The 24854-nt window shown below is 39.4% G+C and overlaps 2 protein-coding genes across 5 annotated transcripts in view; one reads left to right on the top strand and one right to left on the bottom strand.

Annotated features, from left to right (window-relative positions):
• mdu (mitotic spindle positioning protein meduse) overlaps positions 1-24854 on the bottom strand; it is a 234064-nt gene that overhangs the window by 156197 nt on the left and 53013 nt on the right. For 2 of the 4 annotated variants that reach the window (XM_072299379.1, XM_072299380.1), the window contains exon 1: positions 22528-23056. The exons of 1 other annotated variant lie outside the window; for it this stretch is intronic. In XM_072299379.1, the coding sequence (XP_072155480.1) occupies positions 22528-22669 (142 nt within the window). In that variant the 5' untranslated portion in view covers positions 22670-23056. Of the gene's footprint in view, positions 1-22527; positions 23057-24854 lie in introns of those variants that run through there. One more of the 4 variants, XM_072299381.1, reaches the window with a different exon arrangement.
• Positions 7231-15428, top strand: LOC109034310 (uncharacterized). The gene is made up of 5 exons (XM_019047384.2): positions 7231-7382; positions 10974-11540; positions 12089-12115; positions 12975-13112; positions 13914-15428. The coding sequence occupies exons 1-5, from the start codon at positions 7344-7346 to the stop codon at positions 14217-14219; spliced, it is 1077 nt and encodes a 358-aa protein (XP_018902929.2). The 5' UTR covers positions 7231-7343; the 3' UTR covers positions 14220-15428.

The following is a 24854-nucleotide window of genomic DNA, read 5'->3' as shown; positions in this document are numbered from 1 at the left end:
CCTTTTTTCCACGTTTAGACATAAGTATTTAAGACGCTGTTGGGTGAGGATCAGAAGTTGCAAAGCTTCCAAAGTAACCGCGAGGTAGTTCTCTTTCAGCAAGAATTCTAGCAGTGGCGTGGCGTGAACTGCGATGTATCGATTGTTCTGCCATTTAAACCTATAGTAAAGAATCGATTATTAGGGTGTTATCTGCGAACACCCTGTTTATCGATCCTTTTCCATAGGTTTAAATGACCGATCGATCAATATATCGCAAAACACGCCACGCCACTGAATTCTAGTCCGTAGCAGCTGTTACTCTGCGTTGCACTGAAAACAATTTTTCTTGAGGTATTATGTTAACTTAAAGCGTCATTCCATATCGACAAAATTTGTTTTTTTTTTTTAAAAAAAAAGTTACTTCCGAGCAGTACTATATAGTTAAAGAACCGCTGTTTTGTTATAGTTTTTTAAATTTGAGTTTAGCTATGGCAAAACGACACCTTTTTAACTAAAAAAAAACCTTTTCTCGTTTAGAAACAACACTTTAAATCAGAATAATACCTCAAGGAAATTTTCTTTTAATTTGTAGATTTTGGTAATTAATAATGGATCGTGGTCGTTCAGGCTGAAAAAAATCAAAGGTACCTCAATTTCTAAGAAAGTGGTAATGGTCGGAATCGAAGTGGTCTTATTTGGCACGCAAATTATGCGGAAAACATTGGCGATGGAATCGTGAAAGATTGGCGATTAAATCGTAAAAAACTGACAATTGGATCGTCAAAATATGGTGATCGTATTGTCAATTTTTGCTGAATACACTGCACGGCAAAATGCGACGATTCTGCTGAGAGTCGTTTTCTTAGTATTTATTCATTGAATTAAAAAAAACATGTCTACAATTTGCTTTCTGTCTTTTCAAAACAGAAACTTTTTCAACGTATTTTACTTTCACTCAGATTATTTGTATCATTGCACGTGGAGGAAATGCTAAAGGTTACAGATAACTTTGACTTACTTCGTGTGACTCGCTAGTTTTTATCGCAAACTTTACTCTCTAAAAGGACGGTCTTGCGGAGGAGGATGAAATTACAGTGCATGGCAGGCGAAAGCTTCCGCCAATCACTCCTAATTGTTTCGTAGGTGTCACCCAAATCCGTATAAAAGTTTACCCATGCCAAATCGATTGTCGAAAGAGCGTTGAAATAAAAGCTCCGATACCGCCGTAATAGGGGAAAAACGCTGTACGAGCATTGCGACGTTGTCTAATGTGCTCTGACAATTCCAAATTTCCTGGAAAACTTATGCGTATACACTCCATCGAATTTGCGTGGGAATAGTATTACCGATTTGACGCACGACATCCGACAATTTCAAGGAAAAATAATCATAACCTCCCCAAAAAATTAACATTTTAGCGGTGACAATTTGGCAAGATTCAAATGTACATACGGCGTTTTATATAGCGCGGCAGAATGGGCAACGCGCCTGCAAAGACAATACTCGCGGCGTTGCCGTCTATGAAACAATATGCATATTTTTATCCCCGAAACAATGTAAATACGATGAGAACTTTCACACTTTCGCACCACAGTGTACGTGAACTCGCGGAACTCCCACTCATGAGACAAATCAGAACCATTGCAACCACAATCTCAATTGACCGCACCGTTTGGTCAGTGGTGCGAAATCGACCTTATTTATCCACATGAAACGTCGGGGTTAAGGTCAGTTTTACGAATCACTCGGCAACACTGCAATAAGTATTCCGCCCCCTCTACACTTACATACTGTCGCCACTTCCGTTTGTCCTGCCCAAGAAATTCCTTAATGTCACCGTGCAATTTGCGGCTAACCATCTCGTTTCGCTCCGTCAAAGCCGGATCGTTGAAAAACCAAGACAATCGGATAGAGGTGCTGAGAATTTTTCAAGATAACTTGGCAGCGAAATCGGGATGTGGATTGAGTCATTATCTGAAAGTTGGTCGTGGCAAGTATGTAATGCACCCTGGCAACTTATTGTTTCCTGTCATTCACGGAAATTCTTTTGTGCGAATTTGTGTGTACCGAGCGAAAATATTCATGTGCGTGCCTCATTTTTCTATCAAGCACCAGCACCTTTCTTTTTCTTCTTTTTTTTTACAAAAAGATGCACATCATGCAGAACCATAATATATGCACAATATTTAACATATAATATTAGGGCTTGAAAATTCACACGAAAGTATTCTTGGTATTAGGGAACGAAATAATGAGTTTCCAGAGTGCAACAAACTTTCTTACAGATTTAATTTTAGATAGGAATACAATCACAATTTTATTGTCATCCTGTGTGAACTCACATTCGTAGCTATCATGCCCTATGCCGCTACTTAGTAAGGAAGATAATTTCCTGAAGCAGATTAACGACCCGGATTTAAAAACGAAAACCATATAGCAAATTAGATAATTTATGAATGAAGTATACTATTTTATTCTATGAACATCGTAAGAGATCGCTTGAAGCGCAAAGGGCTGCGGGTTGGACCGCGGAGCAGTCAGGTGAGGCATAACCCCCTAATATCAATGATTTTTAAATAATAATTCAGGGGAAAAAACCTAAACTGGATTAACCAATTATTATGGTTAAATTGACCGCATTACTAGTGAACTCAAAACTATTTTAAGTTAACTTGCGCGGAAATTGGGCAAGCTAACCATTTCTCTTGGATGGCGCCAAAATAATAGTTACAACTATTGTATGTATCGTTGGTTTCTTTCTACAAGCCTTATGATAACGAAAAATGTATTATAAAGAAAAATTTAAAACCCTTCAATCTGTTTAAAAAAAAAAAAAATTGCAGAGGAAGAATCGACAGAATATGTTGGCGGAGTTTCGTTCCACCTCATTGTACTGTGTACCTGTACAGGTCAGCACTTGTATAATTATGGGTGAGTCACGATGAAACTACGAATAAAACCATTAGTCAGCCGCTCAGCTACAAGAGCATTCATCGCTGGTGCTTAAATCTCCTAGTGGCGCCTGGCGGTCTTTCCAATCCTCTTTACTGCAGCGCGGGATGCATACTCTCGTATTTCACGGAGATCTCACAGACTCAGTCACTCAATACCGTCGCGTAGCATTGCCGTTGTAATGCTGTTCTGTTCTTTGCAAGAGAGTCATGTAAACTCACGTATAAAACTTTGTTTCACACATGCGTTTTTTTTCTTGCGGCTTGCAGTCATTGGTTAATCCTATAGGTTTGAGAACTTATCGTGAAATTATTATTTTAAAAAAAGTGTTTGCTCTCTTCATAACCACCAATGCTACTGAAACGAGAAACATAAACTTTGAGTGGTGGCTTACAAATCTTCTGCTTGGGACATCAGTGTAGATTAGAAAATCACATATGATAAGCACATATGACTAATGCAACACAGTGGCGTGGCGTGAAGGATCGATTATCAATATTTCTCCATTTGAAGCTGTAGTAAAGAATCGATTATCAAGGTGTTCGTTGCGAACACCTTGATAATCGATCCTAGACCATAGATTCAAATGGCAGATCAATCGATATATCGCAAAGCACGCCACGCCACTGATGCAATATTGAACAAGACTTGTGATTAGTGCTCCCGCTTCTTAGAAAACCGCAGTAAGAATATTGAGATGTTAATATCACAAAATTCGAATTTGCTCCATAAAATATGCATAATTCCTTTTTTTAAAATTTTTTCGCAGACTTTTAGTCCCAATTCAGTCTGACGATTCTGCAATTTTCAGAAAAATATTCATTTCAGCCTTAAATAAAATATTTTCTTAGTATAGAAAAAAAGGAAAAAAGACATTCTTAGAATGTTTACGCAGCTTCTTTCCGTAGAGAAACAGCAGACATGGAACGTTTTTCGAACGTAATTAAGACGTTTGAAAAACTGAGATCTTGACGATTAAAAATCTTTCAAATCTCCATGCAACGCTGTCTTTGAGTTCTAGACATCTACTTTATCAAGAATGAAACGCGTATCCGTCTTTTATTTTCCGTGAAAGGGATTTGGTCAACATTCTAATTTTTAGTCACCAGTTACCTTTCAGCAAATTTTATCCACTGTGCGTCAACGCATTTATATTTCTGATCAACTTCTTCACTGACATGACGCTCCGATTTACGGCAACGAATATTTATTTCCCTTCTCTAATCGAATCGGCTCGATCGAAAGAAACAAGGAGGGTGGGAACCAAGGCATTCGAGCTCATAAATGATGGGTTTTTGGGACGACTTTCATAAGCAAAATTGCGATAGGTGGAATATGATAGGTCATTGGTTGCGATGAGATCAATTATTACCCTTCCAATCACTTGAAACAGTTTTCATGATGAGCTCTGATCTCGATCACATGGTATTGAAAAAATTATTATAGTTTCACAGTGAGTAAGTCCCCTTACGTCAACTAAAACACCAACAGAATGATTTTAAAGAGATCATTCGACTAAAAAGATTCAATATTTAGATTTTAAAACGAATAGTACATTTTTCTGGCCTAAGTGCGAGACCACGTAATTCATCGCGGTGTTTCAAAATGTTTACTCCTGTTTTATTTCTTCGAAAAGAAAGAGGTTCATTTGATAGCTTGAAATTCTTACGGAATATTCTGCTAAAACAGAAGAACCAAGGAAGTTTTCAAGAAATTACGTTGACTCGTTTTCGAAAAACAAAAGTCATGAAATTTTACATAGTGTACAGTCAGATATTTTCCAAAAGAAAAACAATTCATGATTAACAGCTGCCAAACCACACAAGTATTCATTTTCGATGGACCATATTTTCTTTCTCTCACTGAACGTGGTCCGTTTGATCATTTCAGCTAAGTTACGTTTAATTCGTCGATCTGTCATCCAAGACCCCCGCACTGCGTTAACAGGACTGTCCAACATAGTAAAACAGCCTTACGGATGCGACAGCGGGCGTTACGGAGCATGTTTTGATGTGCTTACGGAAGCACCGCGAGTCCGAGACACAAAAAAGTGAAACAGCTTTTTTGAGCTTGCCCTTTTACTTTCCTCCGGCTAATTATAACACCTAATGAGCGTTTAATAGGGGCCCTTTCACAATCGGAATACGTGGGAGAAACGTTGGAAACAGGAGGAAGCCCGATGCATCGAAAGGGAAGAGAGAAAGAGGCGGAGGGGGAAAAGTGAAATAAATTCGTGACAGAACATGGTAATGAGTAATGAGCGAGCCTCGCATGGGAGAATGATTTTAACCGCGGCAATGTGGTACACTGCACATCGACGAGAATGCCAAGTTTTACAAGAAAATCCCCCGTTTATAGAAAGTCCACTCGCGGCGCCCTACAGTACTGCCGTGCTGAGGAAAAACGACGTATGAACATTCGAGAGTTGCTGAATTTCCTTCGATAAAATGCGTATTTTTTAGGAAAGTTATGAATGTTTCCCCTTTAAATTTTCAGAAACGTTAGGTAAAATTGCGAACTAAATCATCTGAAAAATTGGGAGGAAAATATCCATTAATTTACTAGGAAATTCGCGTTTTATCAAAAGAAATTTTGCTACGGCTAATGGTTCATACGGCGTTTTTCCTTAGCATGCGGCAGCGTAGATCGAGTCAATGGGAGAGGTCGGACAAAAATTGGAGACTTTAAACACTTACAACTCCGTTTAGATAGAACTTGAAGGTTCAAAAAGTGGTTCCGTTGGTTTCCTCGTGAAATTTTCTACTAAAAGCACCCATTGAAATTTAAAATGTGACGATATAAACATAAAACTCTGCGATTTTAGTCAAAAATTTCATGTCCGACCTCTTTAATTGACTCGATCCATTTTCCACCGTATCGGAGATTCTAGATAAACTAGAAATCTAGGTCAAGTATCGATTCTAGTCACATCTGATTTTATAAAACTTTTTAAGTATGATGTAGTCCCAAAAATGGGCCGTATGAATCTCATAGAGAAAAAAAAAGAGGTGTTTGCATTTTGGGCATCTTGGACTTTTTTGATGACGTAGGTCGGTACGGGCGACTTTTATCATCGATTTTCTTGGAAATAGTGTAATTTATGGACAAAATTCATTCTGTAAAAAGTGCTTGAAACTATATCATGCGTTGATTTAAACAAAAAAATCGGACGTTATGGTCCGTTTTCCATACTTCGAATTCCGGATTGCGATGGCCAGGTTGTACCGACCTATGTCACAGTATGAACGATACTCAAAATGCAAACACCTCCTTTTATTCCTATATGTATAAATCTTGAATTAATGTGTCGCATGCTAAAGATAGTTTTTCATTAGTAAAACGGTGGGTGTTACATCAGCTGTTTTTCTTTATCAAAGAAAATGTACTAAGTAGCAATACATATGGCGTTCTATCCTAAGCAAGTCCGTTAGTTGCCGAAAAGAAGTTTGGGTGAACGATACTCAGATCAAACACCTTCCTTTTTTTCTCTTCTATGTATTATCTGAAATTAAAGAACTAAGTAGCGATACATATGGCGTTCTATCCTAAGCATGCAGGCCTGTACCCTGAGAAAGTCCGTTAGTTGCCGAAAAAAAGTTTAACAGACAATCTTTGCTTTCTTTTTTCAGGCCATTCCCTCGATAGAACAACGAAAACTGAGTGACTTGATGCAATTTTAAGCATCTTATTTGTGAATCCATTTGCGCGAATGCCTGATTAGACGAGCAGTGACAGGCACTGTGCGATAACTCCAGAATTGGATTTAAAATCAATGAAAAGAGAGAATGTAAACGGTAAGAGCTCTTTTTATGACTAAACTAGCCGATACAGTTTTAAGTTTTAGAAAACGTTTTTCAATTAAATTACCTTGCACTCTCATTATTGCCAATCCAGTGACTATAAAAAATGATAGTCGTTTATTTCTTACGTCGAGATGTATTTTTTAAAAAGGAGGGTCACGAAAAAAAAACTTACAAAATATTAGTTCGGTGATAAAACCTAACCTTAATCCTCATTTTCACAGGTGCAAAAACAATCCTCCCATCACCAAACCACACACAGTTGACACACATTTCGTTACGCACTTATTTGACACTGTATAACACGTGTACATAAACGCGTGCTCCAAAACTATCGAATCGCATCGAAAAAGTACCACGAACTGAAAATCAGAAATGCCCAAAATTCGAGGTAAACAAGCCAAAATAAACAGGTTTATTTAAAGTATAGCGGAATGCCTGAAACCGAGCGAAAAATCCGAGGTTGTGGACGTGTCATCGCATGACTCTCTCATAAAATGACGCGGGTAACGTATCATCACCTGGGCAAATAAAAAATATTCGCCGATGCTCAAGCTCATATTCACACTACAGTCGTGGTAGGGCTGACTACAATTAACTTTGTTTAAAATGCTCGTGTTAAAGCTTCGATTTATCCTTTCTCCCACGGTAAGCTAAATTATTTTTAAGACTACTTTTATCCTCTTGTAAATAAAGAAAAACTTACGTATAAGTAAAAAGCAAGTTTAAATACGTTATTATCGCTCAAAATTTTCCAACTAATATTCTCAAGGTTATTAGGTCACGATTTTTAGATCGCAATTCACATCACACGCAGATGATGTGGAGGAATTTTTTCCTAGCTCAACTTGAATCGACCTTATTTTTAAATAGCGAAGTTATAAAACAAACAAACATACAGGGTTACAAAATTATACTTTCTCCATATATACCCCGTAATTACTTCTATCAAGAGAAACCTTTCCACCTTAGCAGCCTCACACCCCCCCCCCCCCCCTCCGATCTATTGAGACTGTAGTTACAAACTCCATCAAAAAGAGAAAAACCAATGAATAATCCACTGAAACGAAAAATTGTGTAGAAAGGTTGATCATAAACAGACTTCAAGACACCCCAAATGCAGAGTACAATCAATTAAATCATTTGGACTGCATTTTGCAATTTGGAACTATCAATTCTGGCTCATACGAAAAAATACTTACGTGCATACGGAAACTAATGGCACATACGTTGTTTTTAAACCGGGCCAAAATTTATAGTTCCAAATTGCAAAATGCAGTTCATTTGTAAGAATGCCAATTTAAATTATATGTGCAATAACTGCCGTAGGGATAAAGATTCAGGAAAAATGGATAATATCGTTTACCACCGACCAATAACGAATGCGGAACATCGAGATAGCGAGGGAAGACAGTGAGCAGAGAACTGTTTCCGCAAAATATTCTTCCAATGATGGAACGATGTTTATAAGTCATCAGGATTCTTTCTGCAGCATTTTCAGTTTTTTGTCGAGCTGTGTCTTACAATTAAAGGAGAAAACGCAACGCCTTACGATGCCTGATACTGATACAGTGCTCGTATGTTATCTTGTCGTTATTACACAACTCAATTCTATTGCGTGACTTATAGTTGCCGGTGCAAAAGCAGTTGTTACTGATTCAACTGATTGTCGGCATATGCTACACCGCGTAGGAAACTTACGTGGCATACCTTAACGTGAACTTTCATGGTAATGGTAACAGGGACGGACTTTTTAAAAATTCAATTTTTGCACAAGTTTAAGTCAACCGGTGAGGGTTATTTAAGTGTCAGGTTATGATGATACATGTCATTTTTTTTTAAAAAAAATAAGGTACAAGAGATTCCACGAAATTGACTTTTCCATAAGTGAACTACGAGAGAAAATAAAACTTATCTACAGTACTCACTTTTCTGCTCGACGTAGCCATTAACTTTTCAGTGGCAACGACAACATAAAATTATTAAACTATCCATTCGTTTCTTAACTTATAGTTTGCAAAAATGTAATACTTCTCCACTTCATTCACTTTCAGGACATTCCACTTAAGATTTTTTGTCCGGGCAGCTGTTTAGTCCAGTAATTTAGGTCCACGCGTAAAATAAGAAACAGTGACTTGGTCCAAAGGTTATATTTCAGTCCGTATGTAAAATTATATTGACAATATCGAATTAGAAAATTGAGAGAGAAGGTTTTTTTATAGTAACTCATTTTTTCAATGAATTGTTACTTTCTTCTTTTGATTCATCTTCAAATTTCATGGTGAATATTAGTTTTATTTCTATCTATAAAATTGTCGATTTAAAATATACCGTATATATATATACCTTTTTTTAAATGATAAGATTACTTCATTTTAAAAACATTATATTTTTAAAACGTGGCAAATATTTGTAAAACCTTTTCCAAACGAAGGCATCGATATTCATCTCAATGAGCCGTACTTGTGTTGAAAGGAACTATACAAAAATGAAAAGAGAGAGAAAAAACCAAGGAGGACGCAATCTTTGGTTTTAACCTACTTTTACATCGATTTTTTGCAATCAAACACGTCCAATTTTGAGCCTTTGGTTGCGAATACACCACGCTGCAGCACAGTAAAAGCACAAAGTATAAAGAAAATTTAAGAGCTTTGGAAATCATAAAATTAGACACGGAACCACCTTAATATTTTCAAAACACACGTTATATTTTCCTTTAATACAATTTTTGTTTTCATCAATTTAAATGAGAATAATCCGTGCAGAGCGTGCAAACATTTCAAAATCATGAGTTGAAAAACGCTGACTCCGCGAGTTTAAATATTAGAACCTAACACAGAGCGAAATGCGCACTGGCGCCTACAAACCTAACGGGATACTTCACGCGTTGCGCAATGCGTGAAGTATCCCTGTTAGGTTTGTAGGCGCCTATGCGCATGTCACGCTGGTCGCCCGCCGCGCCGCGGAGTGCTACGGCGTTTCAAGCAACTATTTCGCGACATAGGTGTTGCACAGTATCATACGAGATTGAAGGCGCTCCAACTTATCAAGAATGACAAGCTTCCTTTAAGGTTACAGAGCTTTCCTTGCAAAATAAATCAAGATACTACGTTACAAAAAGAGAGCGGTAATCTAAAAAACTTACTTAGTCCTAGCATCCGTATTTAATAACGTTTAGCATAATTTTTGAATTTCATTAGAGAAAAATGTGACTCGATTTAGGCAGAAACATTCTTGAGTATGCCGTCAAGAAGATTTTATTTTGAATCAAGAATAAAATAGCTGAATGAAAGCGGGTTTCTGCTTGATCTAAGTGACTTTTCTTTCTATTTAAGCATCCTTTTTTCTCTAAACAGGCATTATTTTCTTTATTAATTTATAAGGAAATCTTCTCGGCGGTAAATTTGAGCATATTTCTGCTTGAATCAAGTCACTTTTTCCTCTAATTAAGTTCAAAAATCATGCTAAACGTTACTGGATCCAGATACTAGGACTTAGCAAGTTTTTCGACTACAGCTCTCTTTTTTTCGTCGTCACTCGATTTAATTTGCGAGGGAACTTCGTGCTTTTGAAAGATGCCATCAATCATGATACGTTGGGGTGCCTTCAATCTTGTATGATACTGTGCAACACCTTCATGGCGAAATAGTAGTTTGAAGCGCCGCGGCACGCTGGCGCCGCGCCGTCGCGAAGTTATCGTACACAGGAAAAATCTAAGAGCCTTTAGCTGAGGAAAATCAAAAGGTTCATCCGGTTCAGGTGTAAGAAGATGGGATTTTCTTGAAAGATAAGTAAGTCCTGTTGCACCAAAGAGGTGTACAGAGTTTGAGTGAATTTTCCTTCATGAAATTGACGCCAAAATTCTCAATTATATATTTGTTTCCGTTTGGCCAACCAAACAAACAAAAAACGAGCAAACCCTCATTCTTCCAAGACATTATACATTTCATCCAAAAACGTCGTGAGCAAATGTTGTTTGTATTTACATGTTGACCAATTAACTTTGGGTCCCAGTAATTGGTAAGTGGACCAAAATTTCCTCTTTCGAAAAAACGCGTGGAAAAAACAAGTGCTCGGACAAAAAAATCGTTGACGAAATGTCCTATAACCTCTGAAAAAGAACGATATTAAGAGTAGACTCGGTAAATGCCACTACAACTTTGATTACCCTGATACTACAACTTGACCCCCCAAAAGTCTGTATATTATGATATTAAAGAAACCATGAAATTCCTTTAGGTTCTCGTGGCCGTGGCTTTACTGACAACCGCCAGCTGCGAAAACTCGGTTGAGGTGGTCGATAATCAGATACCTCCACCGCCCGCAGAGGCCAGCCAATCTGGGCCTGGATCTGGCGAGGTGGCCGAAAAATCAGGGCCGGCGGCGGCTGCATTGGCCGAAAAATACGCCCCCGGGCCGTATTGGTCGATGGCGACCATCACGAACGCCCTGACACCGGTTTCGGACCTGTTCGCGCCGCCGACGTGCAGCCCGCATCCCTTGGAGCGCGTCTTCGAGAACCCTGACCTGGCTCCGCTCTTCAAGGAACTGCCCAATCTGAAAGACGAGCTGATGGCGCTCGCCCCTGGGGATCAGCAGAACGCCGAGTTCCTCTTCAAGGTCTACGTCAGTTTGAGCAATGCAGTTACCCCCTTCTTCCACCGCGCCGTCGAGCTCATAACCGTGAGCGCCCCCAAGGTGACGGATCTTGCCAAGTTCAACATCGCCGCTGAGCTGTCCACCTATGTCCAGTCCGTCGTGGATCCCATCCCCAACGGATTCTCGCTCGTTGCCAAATACAAATTGGTATGATTCCGCACTTACTATATTTTTGTGTGTGCACTCAGGAAGCAGTAGCGCAGGGGTCTACACTGGAAAAAAAACACATTGGATCTAGAGTCCAGACTCTTGAAAACATGACAAGAAAATGACTCTTGATTCAAGCAGATTTAAGCTTAAATCAAGGAATCCGCTCTAATTAAGAGGCATTGTTTTTTGATTTAAGCTTAAATCTGATTGAATCAAGAGTCTTTTTCTTGTCATGTTTTCAAGAGTCTGGACTCTAGATCCAATGTGTTTTTTTTCCAGTGTAGTTAGAAACTGTTAAAGGGGTTGATGAACAAAAACTGGGCGGTTGCGTGATACGAACCTTCGGATGTCGCCAGATTTCCTGCCTGATTAGTTTTTTTTTTGTAAAAATTAAGGCAGCTTAACATTCAGAGTTCATTGAAACATCTCTCACAAAATTTGTCACCAACTTAAAGAAAAAAATAAAAGTAATATTCCTCGATTATCCGCAAGAGCAGTGTTTTGCAAACGTTATAAAGTAATTTTTTTATTTTTCTATTTTTCAGAGACCTCCTAAGAATCCAGGAATCAGGGTAAGTTATATTCTACTTTGTCATTCATGTTAACAGCCAGCAGGGTTTCATTTTCCTGTGTCATATTTTGAAGAAGTATATTTGGTCAAATTACTCCACTTATAGATCCCCACTCTATATATGTTTGATTATACCGCACCTGCGAAGTCCAAATTGCAAGACTACGAATCGGCTATACTTTTTTCTCTCATTTTCCTTTAATTTCAAAATCTCCAATTCCATTATGCTCTCTATATGTCAACATTTCCCCCTTACAATACAATCGACTATATTTTACTTCCTTTCCCAAAAACGTATGCTACACGCATCAGAATTCAAAATTCCCTCCCTCATAACATTCATCCTTTCAGCTCAGATGATCCAATAGTAGTCACCGACATTTTAAAACTCTTTAAGCAATTAAATTTAAAAATTTAAGGTTTCCTGGTCCCCGACGTAAATAGCCTCGTCGCTGATCGTCGTAAATTAAGTAACTAACTAACTATACTCTTCATTTAAAAGTGGCAAATTAACTTATTATGCAGGATGTTCAAAAAAGCATTCCAGACTTTGTGAAGCTCACTTCAACTGTGCGTTTAATTGTAGCTATTGAATGAACCGCATTTTTGACGTTTATTTTGATATCAAAAGAATGACATTAATTTTCTCGTTATTTCCAAGACTTCCTTAGGGCTCTGAAAGAAAATTCCAATGGTATATGGGGAAAATATTTAAAATGGGTTTAGTATATAGCTACTTTAGAAGTTATTTTCATGTATTCATTTACTATTTTGTTGATTTGAATTGTATGTACCAGTTCGTTTTATATCTATCGATTTATTCATTTGTTCTTCAATCAATTATTAATTTGATCATCCAGGTTCCTTCTTTGCGAGAGCTTAGGAATGTAGTCGGCCGCGTGGTGTTGAAGAACGTAGGGGCACCGCCTATATTAACCGTCATCAGATTGCACATACAACTATCAATTTTGGTCAAAACTTATATTCGAAGGCAGGCGGTAAGTTTTTTCTCTAATTTTTAATGGAATCTCTCAGAGAGGGCGGAACCAGTGGCGAGGCGTGAATGATCGATTATCGATATTTCCCCATTTAAAGCTATGGTAGAGAATCGATTATTAAGGTGTTCGTTGCGAACACCTTAATAATCGATCCTTTACCATAGTTTTAAATGGTAGATCAATCGATTTATCGCAAAGCACGCCACGCCACTGGGTGCAATAAGACCCGCACTAACAATGTGACGTTTTTCCGCGTTCGTCCCTCGCAAATTTTAGAAACGGCAAAAGTTTTGCTACCTTGAAAAGTGGAGAGTATTAAACTTAGTAAGATTTGAAAATGTCAGAATACTGTGATATTAGACACGAAGAAGTATGAATATTGTGATTTAATTTTGCACAATGAGACTATCAACTTATGATTTTCGACGGAAATATCAATATGGTGGAACAGGAGATTTGTTTACGTCAGGGCACTCATAATCTCCTCACCCTCCGGCCAATAGTATCACAGGCGCCATGCGACGTTTCATAATTTCCGCCGTCATTTTATTTTTATACAGAGAAACTGTTGGGTGAAAATGTTTGAAAATTTCACTGAATTTTATCGGCGGCACGAAGAAAACTCAATGAAGTTTTCGGATAGCTTTGTTGAACAATTTCTCTATAAAAAATAAATTGGCGGCAGAATTTTGAAACGTCGTGATGCTTTAGCCGGAAGGTGACGATTTGTCCAGCCACGTTTGAATGGTTACCCTGATTTTGGTCGTGAGGTTTCTAAAATGTTCTCAAAATGTATTTCAGCATAATCTCTACATGGATCACGGGAATCACCCTATCATGCTCATAACTGACGCGAGCCAAACGAAGGATGCTGCTAGTCAAACGAAGGATGCTGGCCAAGTGAAGGAAACTAGCCAGACGGAGGGTGCTAACCAGACAGAGTATAATACTCAAAAGGAGGATACGAACCAAAAGAAGGAGATCGCGACCGATTCGCAGCCTCAGCCGCCGAAAGATGAACCGGCCGAATCTCATTTCCAACCTTTGAGAACCGCATCGGAACACTTTAAGAAAATAACCGGCATCATCATAAAGCTCCCAATATAAGAGGCAGGAATAACGAGACGGAGCAAATGCTGCGGTTAAGCCCAAAATACACCTAAAAACTAAAAGCGCAAAATTATTACTGTGATCGTCTGTTTTTGTCACGTTTAACACGGATTATTAACGTTTTCTTCTGTAATTTGGATATCACAAGAACACTGGGCAGGCAACTGTTAGGGAGAGGGGCCGTCCATAAATTACGTCACCCATTTTTTCCAATTTTCGACCCCTCCCTTCCTCACCGTATCCAATCGTCATCCACTGCTAGACCCCGTGTAAAAATTACGACATCCTCAGCGTACCCTCCCCCCCCAATTTTTGGTAGAAAACGCAGAATAGCGATTCAAAATCAGCAGATAAAGTCTGCAGCGTTAAGAACATGATTAACTTATCGAGTATTAAGGATATGTTGCGTTTTTTCCATTCTTCATGGGAGAAAACGCAGAAAATCGATCAAATTCAGTTGATATAGTTTGCAGCGTTAAGAACATCAAGGTATTAAACTGTAAGCAAGCATTTTCAGCTTTTTTGCCCTCAAGAGAGATTACATCATCCTTGGCTTGAACCTCCCCCCCCCCCCACCCACCATCTAACCACCGTCATCCACAGCTAGAACCCCCCTCCCCTCAACCTTGGGTGACGTAATTTATGGACGGTCCCTAAAAGAAGCATCGGATCTGCTCCGTGAATGTGAAGAGTCAATGAAATTCCACATTCATTCTCAGGTAAAACATTTTTAGTATTAACGTTTTTCATAGAAGCGCTTTAAATCGCGATTTTGCCTGTGCGACATCACTGAAAAGATCTCTTGTTTCTCAAAACGATCAGTCCTCTCTCTTGGAATGTTACTCATGAGTTTGATTATGACGAGAAGTGCAAAATTAGTTTTTGCAATTGAATTATATTCAATGTTGAATACAATTTTGAGGGACTCCCACCAAAACCGACCAACAAACTCTAAAAGCCCAAAAGAATATTGACCGCAGATAAGAGAGGACGTTGACCTGTCAAATATCGAGAATATTTGCATATTTTTCTGACTTTTAGAATATCGTATAGTTAGTTAAACATTTAGGAAGTGGAATTTGCATGATAATTCTTGCTGACGCACTATGAACATACAATTAAATCGACTTTATGTATATTCTTCTTTTGATATTGTTCACCTTTTTTTCACCTTTTACATCAAATTATATTATAACCAACACTGAATGAATATATCTCTTCTAATTTTCCCTTCTCAGCATTGTGCATATGAACAGCCTTTTAAAGAGGTGTCTATTTTTAGGAGCTCGAAGTATATGTTAAAACAAAACCTCTTCATGAGAAAAGCCTCCATTGTAATGTTTAACTTAGGTTCAAAGCTTCTTTTGCCGACACATCGGTACTAAATTTACATTTTTACTTCATATACAAGCATATTTTAATGCTGCTTTAAATTTGGAATGCTGTATCATTGAAACCGTTATCGAACTTTCAGTTAAAACCTTTACTACTTTTTTTAAATTATTCATTTGAACTTTCTTAAAACTCCTGATTAGAACATTTTTTTTTACTATCATAAGGTTTTATTTAAGCTCTCTGACAATTCAAATCCCTGGTTCCATGACAAAGGACATAAGAGGTCCTTTTCATGGGGACACTCTGCTTCTTCTCACCTCGTAATGCCATTTGGACCGAATTTAACCCCAGTTACATCAAGAGTGAGCCAAAAAAAGAGAATGAAGTTTTAACCTTCAATAAAGTGCAATTTTATAGGTAAAGTTCAACGCCTCTTTCCACATTATAGATATTTTTTTCTCTACTCGGACACTTTTACAGTAAAGAATATGCGGCTGGTAAAGTTCAAACTACTCCTAACTCATATTTTTCTAACATGCGCGACTTGCTTTTTTTCTGTTTAATATCCTTCTACCTTTTTTTTGAACATAATTGCTGTATTAAAAAATGTGCATGGTAACACTAAGCTCCGCAAGCAAACGTGGTTGAATCAAGTAAATGCTTAAATTTTTAAAAATTATGATGAATAGCTCGGCAATGCTGTAAAGTCAAGGAGCATGAATCCTCTGGATCTCACCGAAATTGTAAGTTCCTGTCTCGCACGGCTAGGTAGACGTACGAAACTCTGCTGAGCGGGTGTATTTCACTATTCAGAAAGTTGGCCATCAGATCTTATTCCGGTGTAAAGAGCGATAAAACTAGACATAATATCGCTTGTAAAGGATCTAGTCTTTGACTCGAAGATATATTGTATCACGCTTGGTGTGCGGAGAGAGGAGTGTGGTTATGAGAAATAGTTTTATTTCGTATGAGGTCGTAGAATGTCATGTTACGCTCACGATAAACTGAGAAAACACCGTAATAAAATATTATTAATCCGGTGTTAGACATGCGTGATTGGTTGGTTACACTAATCATAGATTCATGTTTTTCAAAATTGATTTCCGTAGGCTAAGCAGTGAGATCTGTTCAAACACCAAGTTTTGGCGTCCATTTCAGGGGAGACGTATCACAATGCATCTAAAAACCACGGTGAATGATGCCATTCACATAAGAAAAATGTTTGGTGCTGAATGATAGCAGAAAGCCCTGGAGGTTTCCGATCTCTTTGTTTTACAATCACTAAAATGAATTCATCATTAGCTAGAACTTTTCTGCTTATGACCAAAGTCCTGTCCTCACATCAAAAATATTACTCGTATGTAACTATGTTACGCCTCGTTGGCAAAATAATTGCCAATGGAATGATACCGGGAATGATGATTGGAAAGTATTTAGTGAGAGGGACGTCCTCATTCGATGGAAATTTTACAGGACACATATGTAGGTTTGCATTAATGTTGCTTTCGGTAACATGTGTTATCTATCAGGATGGCGTGGTGACAGCATGCGCATTGCGCAGGGACTCTCGTTGGAGACGCAGGCGAATTTTAAGAGTCACGAACCCACAAAAGCGGGTTCGCCAGATCGGAGCTCATAGAGATCACTTGGACCACATTTTGCAATAAGGAATCACAATTTCTGGATAATTTTAGAAACAACATACACGCGGAAAAAACGATGTTGTGCTGAGGTGATTTCGGGAAAGTTTTCCCTCACATGTAGGAGGTAATATTCTACTGTGCTTTAATACATTATTGTATATTTTATTACATGATAATGAAAACATGCTTATTATTACCTTGCACCCAGACCAGACCTAAGTTCTTAGTCCATAAATGAATGTTAACTCACCTGAAAAAAACAAACAAAATGAATAATTAATAGTGATATAAGCCACACTGCCGTGCTAAGGAATAACGCCGTATGCAGGGCCGGGTTTAGGGGATGGCTACATGGGCCGCGGCCCATGGCGGCAAATTTTGCAATTTTTTCGAATGTAGGTGTCAAAAATAAATCCGATTCAGGGTAAAACATTGCAAACGAGAAAAGGCGACAAAATCTCTTATTTTCTGAGAGTTAAAGTATAGTAATTTTAATTTTTTCGTCTGTCGGTGATACAAGAGACAGCACCTTTCATTACTCAAGGTAAGAGAGAAACCGAACACGCAAGTTGGCCTGGAGCGGCGCGGCACAGAGAGCAATGGTGACTAAGACTTGAGATGAAAATGAGAAAACCTCGGCGCGCCGGTCAGCATGAAACACATATTGGCGCCTACAAGACTCCACGAATATTTCACGCATTGCGTCTAACGCAGTGCGGTCAGCAGCGGTTGGCGTGAAACGCATAGCGCCCACAAGACTGTATGAATACTTAACGCAGTGCGTCAAACACAGAGCGGTCAGCGGTCGGCGCGGCGTGAAAAGCATAGCGCCTACCAGACTGTATGAATACTTCACGCATTGCGTCAAACACAGAGCGGTCAGCGGTCGGCGCGGCGTGAAAAGCATAGCGCCTACCAGACCGTAGGAATACTTCACGCATTGCGCCAAACACAGTGCGGTTGGCGCGGCGGCGGAAGTTAAAATTATTAAACCACATTCATGTTTATTCTTTCATAATTTTTTCGTTCATCTCTTATAAATGAAAGGCCTTGTCCACATAGAGATAGGTTTATCGAACTTGACTTTCGCGCAAAGTTCCGTGAACTTTTGCTAGTGTTGACAGGGCTTTCACAAAAAATGTGCCCAACACGAGTAAACGCGACGGTGAGTAAACTTGATGGTTTGTATTAATGTTTCAAAACGATTGAGAATGGGGCGGTAAAATACACGCGGCCCATGGGCGATAAGTAGGTGAATCCGGCCCTGGCCGTATGATTTTGAACGGCCAAAAAGATTATTCCCGGGTCGTTCCAAAATTATCTATACCGCTGCTTAAGGTATGATTAAATAATATGTAATTAGCACCATCCGATGCATCGGGTAATCAACGACCCAACGTGCCGAAACCTAAAGGTACCCATTCAAATACATTTATGTAAAGCACCTTCGACGTAAGAGTCGTAACTTTAGCGTAACACACCTAATTGTGACTTTTTCGGGTGTCAAAAGAATATTTATTATGATGACCGTCCGAGCGCCGCCGCTTCCTGTCACATGGCTGCAAATTCGGCGAGAAATATCATTTTTTTGCTATTCTGCGAGGCGAAATTTTCGATAAACATAGTCACGCAATAGTTTGGCAACACCGCCTCCTACTCACACTCTCCTGCCATCGATTGTGTAATCCGACGAGCCCGATGTTGATGTTGATTGAGCGAGTCATTACACCGGTGATCTCGATTTTTGGCATCATCTGCTCTTTACGTCGTCGCGTCGGTCTGAAATAATTGACCGTCATTTGTTTCCCAGACAATGGACAGCCTCAACACACGCGGCTCATGGCTCGGACAATGACTCGTGAACGTAATTGAACAACTTCAGGCGAATTTTACGCCTCTATCGGACGCAGGTTTCGTCTCCAAATATGGTTGATCACGGATTTAATATTTGCTGTAAGGGAGTTACCGATATCCTGCAACTTGGCTCTTTCTTGAGTCTGACGAAGGAATCGAAGGGGTCTATGATGGACTCTAAAGATCTCTGAGGGTTTCGAATTTTGCATTCAAAAGCTTGAGGCCCAGCTTCCAAAGTTGGGGCCACGCATCTGAACTACTTTGATACTTCGGTTGAAACCTCTACAGAGTCAACCAAAGGACCGAATTACTTTACTACTTAAGGTTTTGAATTTTGCATTCAAAAGCTTGAGGCCCAGCAGCCGAAGTTGGGGTCACGCATCTGAATTACTTTGATACTTCGGTTGAAACCTCTCTAGAGTCGACCAAAGGGCCAAATTACTTTACATGTGTGACTCGAACCTCGGCAGCTGAACCTCAAGTTTCTAGATGCATGATCCGAAAACTTCGGCCTGAAGTCAGGTTCCAGAAACGAAGTTTTTTCTCTCCGAGAAAGGTAGATCCACAGTTCTCATGAAATTGTCACCTTTCGGCCAAAAATTCTGTTTCAAAATTTCCGCCGCCATTTTATTTTTTTACAGAGAAATTTTTCAACGAAGCCGTCCGAAAATTTCACTGTTTTTTTTCACAAATTTTCTTCGTGCTGCCGATAAAATTTAGTGAAATTTTCAAACACATTCAACCAATAATTTCTCTGTAAAAAAATTAAATGGTGGCGAAAACTTTCAAACGCCGCATGTCGCTTGTGATACTTTAGCCGGAAGGTCACAACATAAGCGTGGCTAGAAAAATTTCTTGTGAGTAAATTTTCCCGCACTTTTCCAGAGGGGATCTGAGTCATTTCAGCCCAAAGGGTGGGTTTCAGGTATGGTCTCTCCGAGGAAATTTTAAAAATTTGGGGCCACGCTTACTCTGGCTCTTTAGGAGCAATATCCATTGTCCATCCCTATGAGAACGGTTAGAGAAAATAAGTGTGACTGGCCAAAAAATTTGGATAAATTTCAGATAATCATGGTAAACCAACAACTTTGGAAATATCGAGTTCATCTTATTGTGAGTGGAAACTGCGAATGGGGTCATCAACGGCGCCAAAAGTGCATTGCTATCCCATATAATATGCGAAGATAGTATCGGTGCCTCCCTTTCAGCCCTCATTTTCAGTATGTGTGCTTTTGAAATGAGATGTCAGAACTATTTCAGTTTTATAGGTACATTTTCATAGGATCATTCAAACAAGAGTTGTTGAAAGTTGCAGGAAGTTGTATCTACTCTCAAGCTATATTATACTGGTGATGCAAACAATACAGTAATCTCCCAGTGCTACAATATGTGACACACAATAAAACACAATGAGTTTTTACGATTTGATGCGTACCGCGAAACCACGAACAACGCCATGACGCGTCATGGAGTCATAATGGTCTCCTCAAGTACCATTTAAGAATATGCATGAGTCAAATTCAAATGCATAGGCATATTTCACGTCTTCGGAGGAATAATATATTTCCTAGCGCCTCTGAATAGAACACCGACAAGGAATGATGTAAACAGTAAAAAAAGACCGATTGTCGCTGTATGTAAAATCGAAAGCTGGGAAGACTTGTGATGCGATGATGCCTTGCTGCGTTGCCAGGAGTCGTCATTGTGTAAAAATTACACTTAGTAAAAATCTAAAAATATCACTTTCTATGCAAATCGTTCCCAATCAAGAAGGAGAGTCGAGTTTCAAAGCCGTCGCTAAAATAATGGAGGGCACGTGCTTCAAATTATCCGTTTTCTTCGCGTATCATGTACGCAAAAGTAAAATTGCATCAATTTCCGCCTCCGAGTTTCGTTATACTGTGAGAAGAAGAATCCAACGAAGGATTTAGTCGATCGTACCGTTGTTTTAGGGTTTTACCTATTTACCTACTCACCAAACAATAGTTTACTTTAACTGACTTTACCTTTTCACGTGCATCACACCAACGATAAATTGGATTGCATTTTTCAAAAAGGAACCAGAAGCATTGCAATGTTGCTAAGATTGTGCAACTTCAACCTTGTCGATAAAAATATTGAAATCCTGAAAAAGTATGAAATTTACACGGCAATTTTGTCTTAAATTTACAGTTTTTAGCGAGTAAAAAAGAAACTGTTAATAGATAATCCGATTTTTCTTTCAAGACAGAAGAGGTCACACAATCTTAGCAACATTGCAATGCTCCTGGTTCCTTTTTGCAAAATGCAGTCCAATTCAAAGCATACATTAATCGGCACCCATCAAAAGGACGTAACTCTACCAACTGAACATGTCCGTCAGACAGTAGTTTTATGAATACTCATTGACGTTTCATCGTCGATTTCCTTTTTTTAAACTATGAGAAAATAGCTGTTCAATGTTCACGTTTGGCGAGGGAGGTCATACAAATCTTCATTTAGATGTTGATGTTGGGTAGATACCAGCCGTGCCAGGAGTAGTGTCTAGTTCTGAGTCTACTCTGCAAAAACTTTCTTGTTTAGTCAATAGGAATTCCTGTTCATGTGCTGCTACAGGAATTTCCAGTAGAGACAACGGAGAATGTCTTGTTTCAAATACTATCATTATTTTAACGTGACATCTGGTAGCTTTGAAGAGGTTTCAGATTGATTCAACAAGAATTCTTGACACGGCATGCGGTAAATTATTAGCAGGAACATTTTTCCGGTGTACGTAACACTTGGATAAAAGGATCGTTGATATTACAATGCTCATAGTAGATTTCAGGTCCTACATACTTTCATAGTCGTGGTTATGATGCAAGTTTGCGATATCAAATAATTTGGTCCCGAATACAATGCTGTAGGTAATTTCATCGGGATTGAAGAGTCTGCAATCACAAAAGAAACATCGTAACCTCGATTAGAGACCTGAAATCCACGCTGAGAATAATTGTAATGCAACGATTATTTTTCCTTCGTGAATGTCATTAAAAACCTCCGATTGTCGTCTTGCACTGAAAAAAGTTACGGGCTATATAGACATTCCGTCCGCTCCGGGCTCAGAGGCCGAAAGTTCCGGTTGCTGGAGCCGTAGCTTCGTTGCTCCGGGTGCTATACGCCCGGAACGCAGACGGTATGTCAATATAACCCGTGGCTCACTGGAAAAAAACACATTGGATCTAGAGTCCAGACTCTTGAAAACATTGACAAGAAAAAATACTCTCGATTCAATCGGATTTTTGCTTGAATCCAAACGAAATCCGCTTAAATTAAGAGGCTTGGTTCTTGATTTAAGCTGGATTCTGATTGAATCAATAGTACTTTTTCTTGTCGATGTTTTTAAGAGTCTGGACTCTAGATCCAATGTGTCTTTTTTCCAGTGCTTCCACAGCCGGAGTGTTTCTTCCAGTGTGTCTGTGGCTAACTCGGCTAGTCAACAGTTGCAAACTTACATTTTTCCTGATGCGTGAGATGCGACGGCGGCGCACTGTTACAACTCCGGAAGCTGCTCTTGATCTTGAAGGGCCCGAAGCTCTTGCGGATCTTGGCCGAGTCCGGCGCGATGTAGATCTCAAAGCGGCTCACGAACGCCATCCCGCACAACACAGGTCCAAAGAAGCCGAGAAACTCCCGAAAAAATCCGGAAAACTCGCGAAAAAGTTCCGGAGACCCCGAAAGTCCGGGAACTTGGACGGAAGAGGGTCAGAAACGGCGGGGCAGCGACCCGCTCGGACGGCACATGGTGAGTGATCGGTGATCGGTGGAAAGCGGAGCGCTACCGATGGCGACGTAACGACTCGATTCGAGTACCGTTCCGTACGGAACAATAAAATCCCGAGGACTGCGCAGGCGCACCGGTCGCCGGCCGATCGGATCCGCCGACAACTTTTTCTCCGGTCGAGCTTCGAGTCCGCGTAACCGGGAATGAAGATCGCGCCAGAAGCGCCGCGCCACCACTATTGACCTATTTCTCGACTCCGACTGCGAGCCGAGGAGGAGCACAGAGAAAGAATGATAACTGTTACCGACTATGCATTTTCCTCCGGGGCCGGCGGGGCGGGGAAGAGAGTGGGGGGGGGGGGGGTCGTGTGATAATTATTTTCAGAGATCCGGACCACCGTCGGTAGCGGCGGCGGCTCTTTTGCCTGTCACAATGGGTCAATTGGATTGCATTTTGCGAAAAAGGACCAGTAGCGCGGCGTGCTATGCGATATATCGATTGTTATGCCATTTGGACCTATGGAAAAGGATCGATAAACAGGGTGTTCGCAGCGAACACCCTGATAATCGATTCTTTACCATAGGTATAAATGACATAACAATCGATACATCGCAATTCATGCCACGCCACTGAAAAGAACCAAAAGCGATCCGATGTTGCTTGGATAGTGCTACTTACATTCTCCGCAACGAAATTACTGAAATCACGCGAAAAATTGAATTTAGAAAGGTAGTTTTCATCTTGAGATTTTAGTTTATTGAGAGTGAGGATAAAACTTGATTATGATGATTAATTTACAGTTTCAAGGTAAAAAAAAGTTGCACCTTAGCGACGTTGGAATACCCGTGGTTCTTTTTTGCAAAATGCAATCCAATTGGACGTGTTTCTGCCAAAAGGAACTACGTGCATTTTGACTTGAGCCCTGTTATGCATACATTCTTATGAGTACCAGGGCTCATGTACCAACTGCAGTTCGTAAGTTACAGTTAAATCGCCACACGCGAATGCTGCGGATCACCGTAATGGACGTAAGAACTTCACGCAAAAACTAATTCATCCTTTGAATCTTTCTTCATAAAAAAGGGCCCAAGCATCAAAACCTCAGGCACTTTGAGAGAATAGAGAGCAAAAACATTCAACAACATTTTTGAACGTTTTCCTGTAGACAAAATTGATTTATCATAAGTATTTTTATCAACTCGCATGAATGAATTTGATTTTTCTGCCTGGGTCAGCAAGAATCATCCGTCTATCAAGTGGGAAATAATAGTAGGTGGGTATGCCCGATCCAATCCGATCCAAAAGATGAGATTATTACCAGCTCTCTGCTCCTCCGCGGATCATATTTTCGTCAATTCGTGCATTAAGACTCCTGAATTACTGATACTATGATTTCAATCTACGTTCATGATCTTCAGATAACTCTAATTTTTGGTAAAGACGGAAACGTAAAAGCCAATTGAACTAAAAGAGTAAACAATTTTTGAGTCTAATCTAAGAGTCAGTTGCGTGTAAGGTCTTGTCTAGGAATTCCGCTCCGCGAGTTTTCTGTGAGAGCCCTCAGCAGTAATTTCTAACCTACTGATCTACTGGTGTACAAAGTGTACATCCATGGCGCAAATTAAAAAAAAAAAAAAAAAAAAAAAAAAAAAAAAAAAAAAAAAAAAAAAAAAATTCAATAATTTTCAACATTACGATGGAAAACACGCACGCTGATTTCATGTCGATCCTTCTTTACCGTTGCGAACTCCTCTCTTCTTATTTTTGTTCCCTACTCTTCCTTAGGAGTCGAAAAGGAATATTTTTACCGGTGAGGAGCCTCCTATTATCTGTGCCTTTGTAGTTGACGTGATGGAAACTTTCGTTTTTACCGATTGATGGCAAATGCATGACATTTTAATAAGGTTTTTAGATAATTTTTCATTAATACTTTTGAACTGGATATTCAAATGTCGATAGCCCGAGTTCAGCAGGAAATGACCAATTATATTGTCACGCCGATAAAAACAACTTTTTGTACATGGGAGTCAATAGCATGATATCGTCCTTTTTCAGACT

Source organism: Bemisia tabaci, chromosome 4 (assembly GCF_918797505.1).
Source record: "Bemisia tabaci chromosome 4, PGI_BMITA_v3".
In the NCBI taxonomy this organism is placed as follows: Eukaryota; Metazoa; Arthropoda; class Insecta; order Hemiptera; family Aleyrodidae; genus Bemisia; species Bemisia tabaci.
The sequence above is the reverse complement of the archived record's forward strand: the minus strand, read 5'-3'. Positions and strand labels throughout refer to the sequence as shown.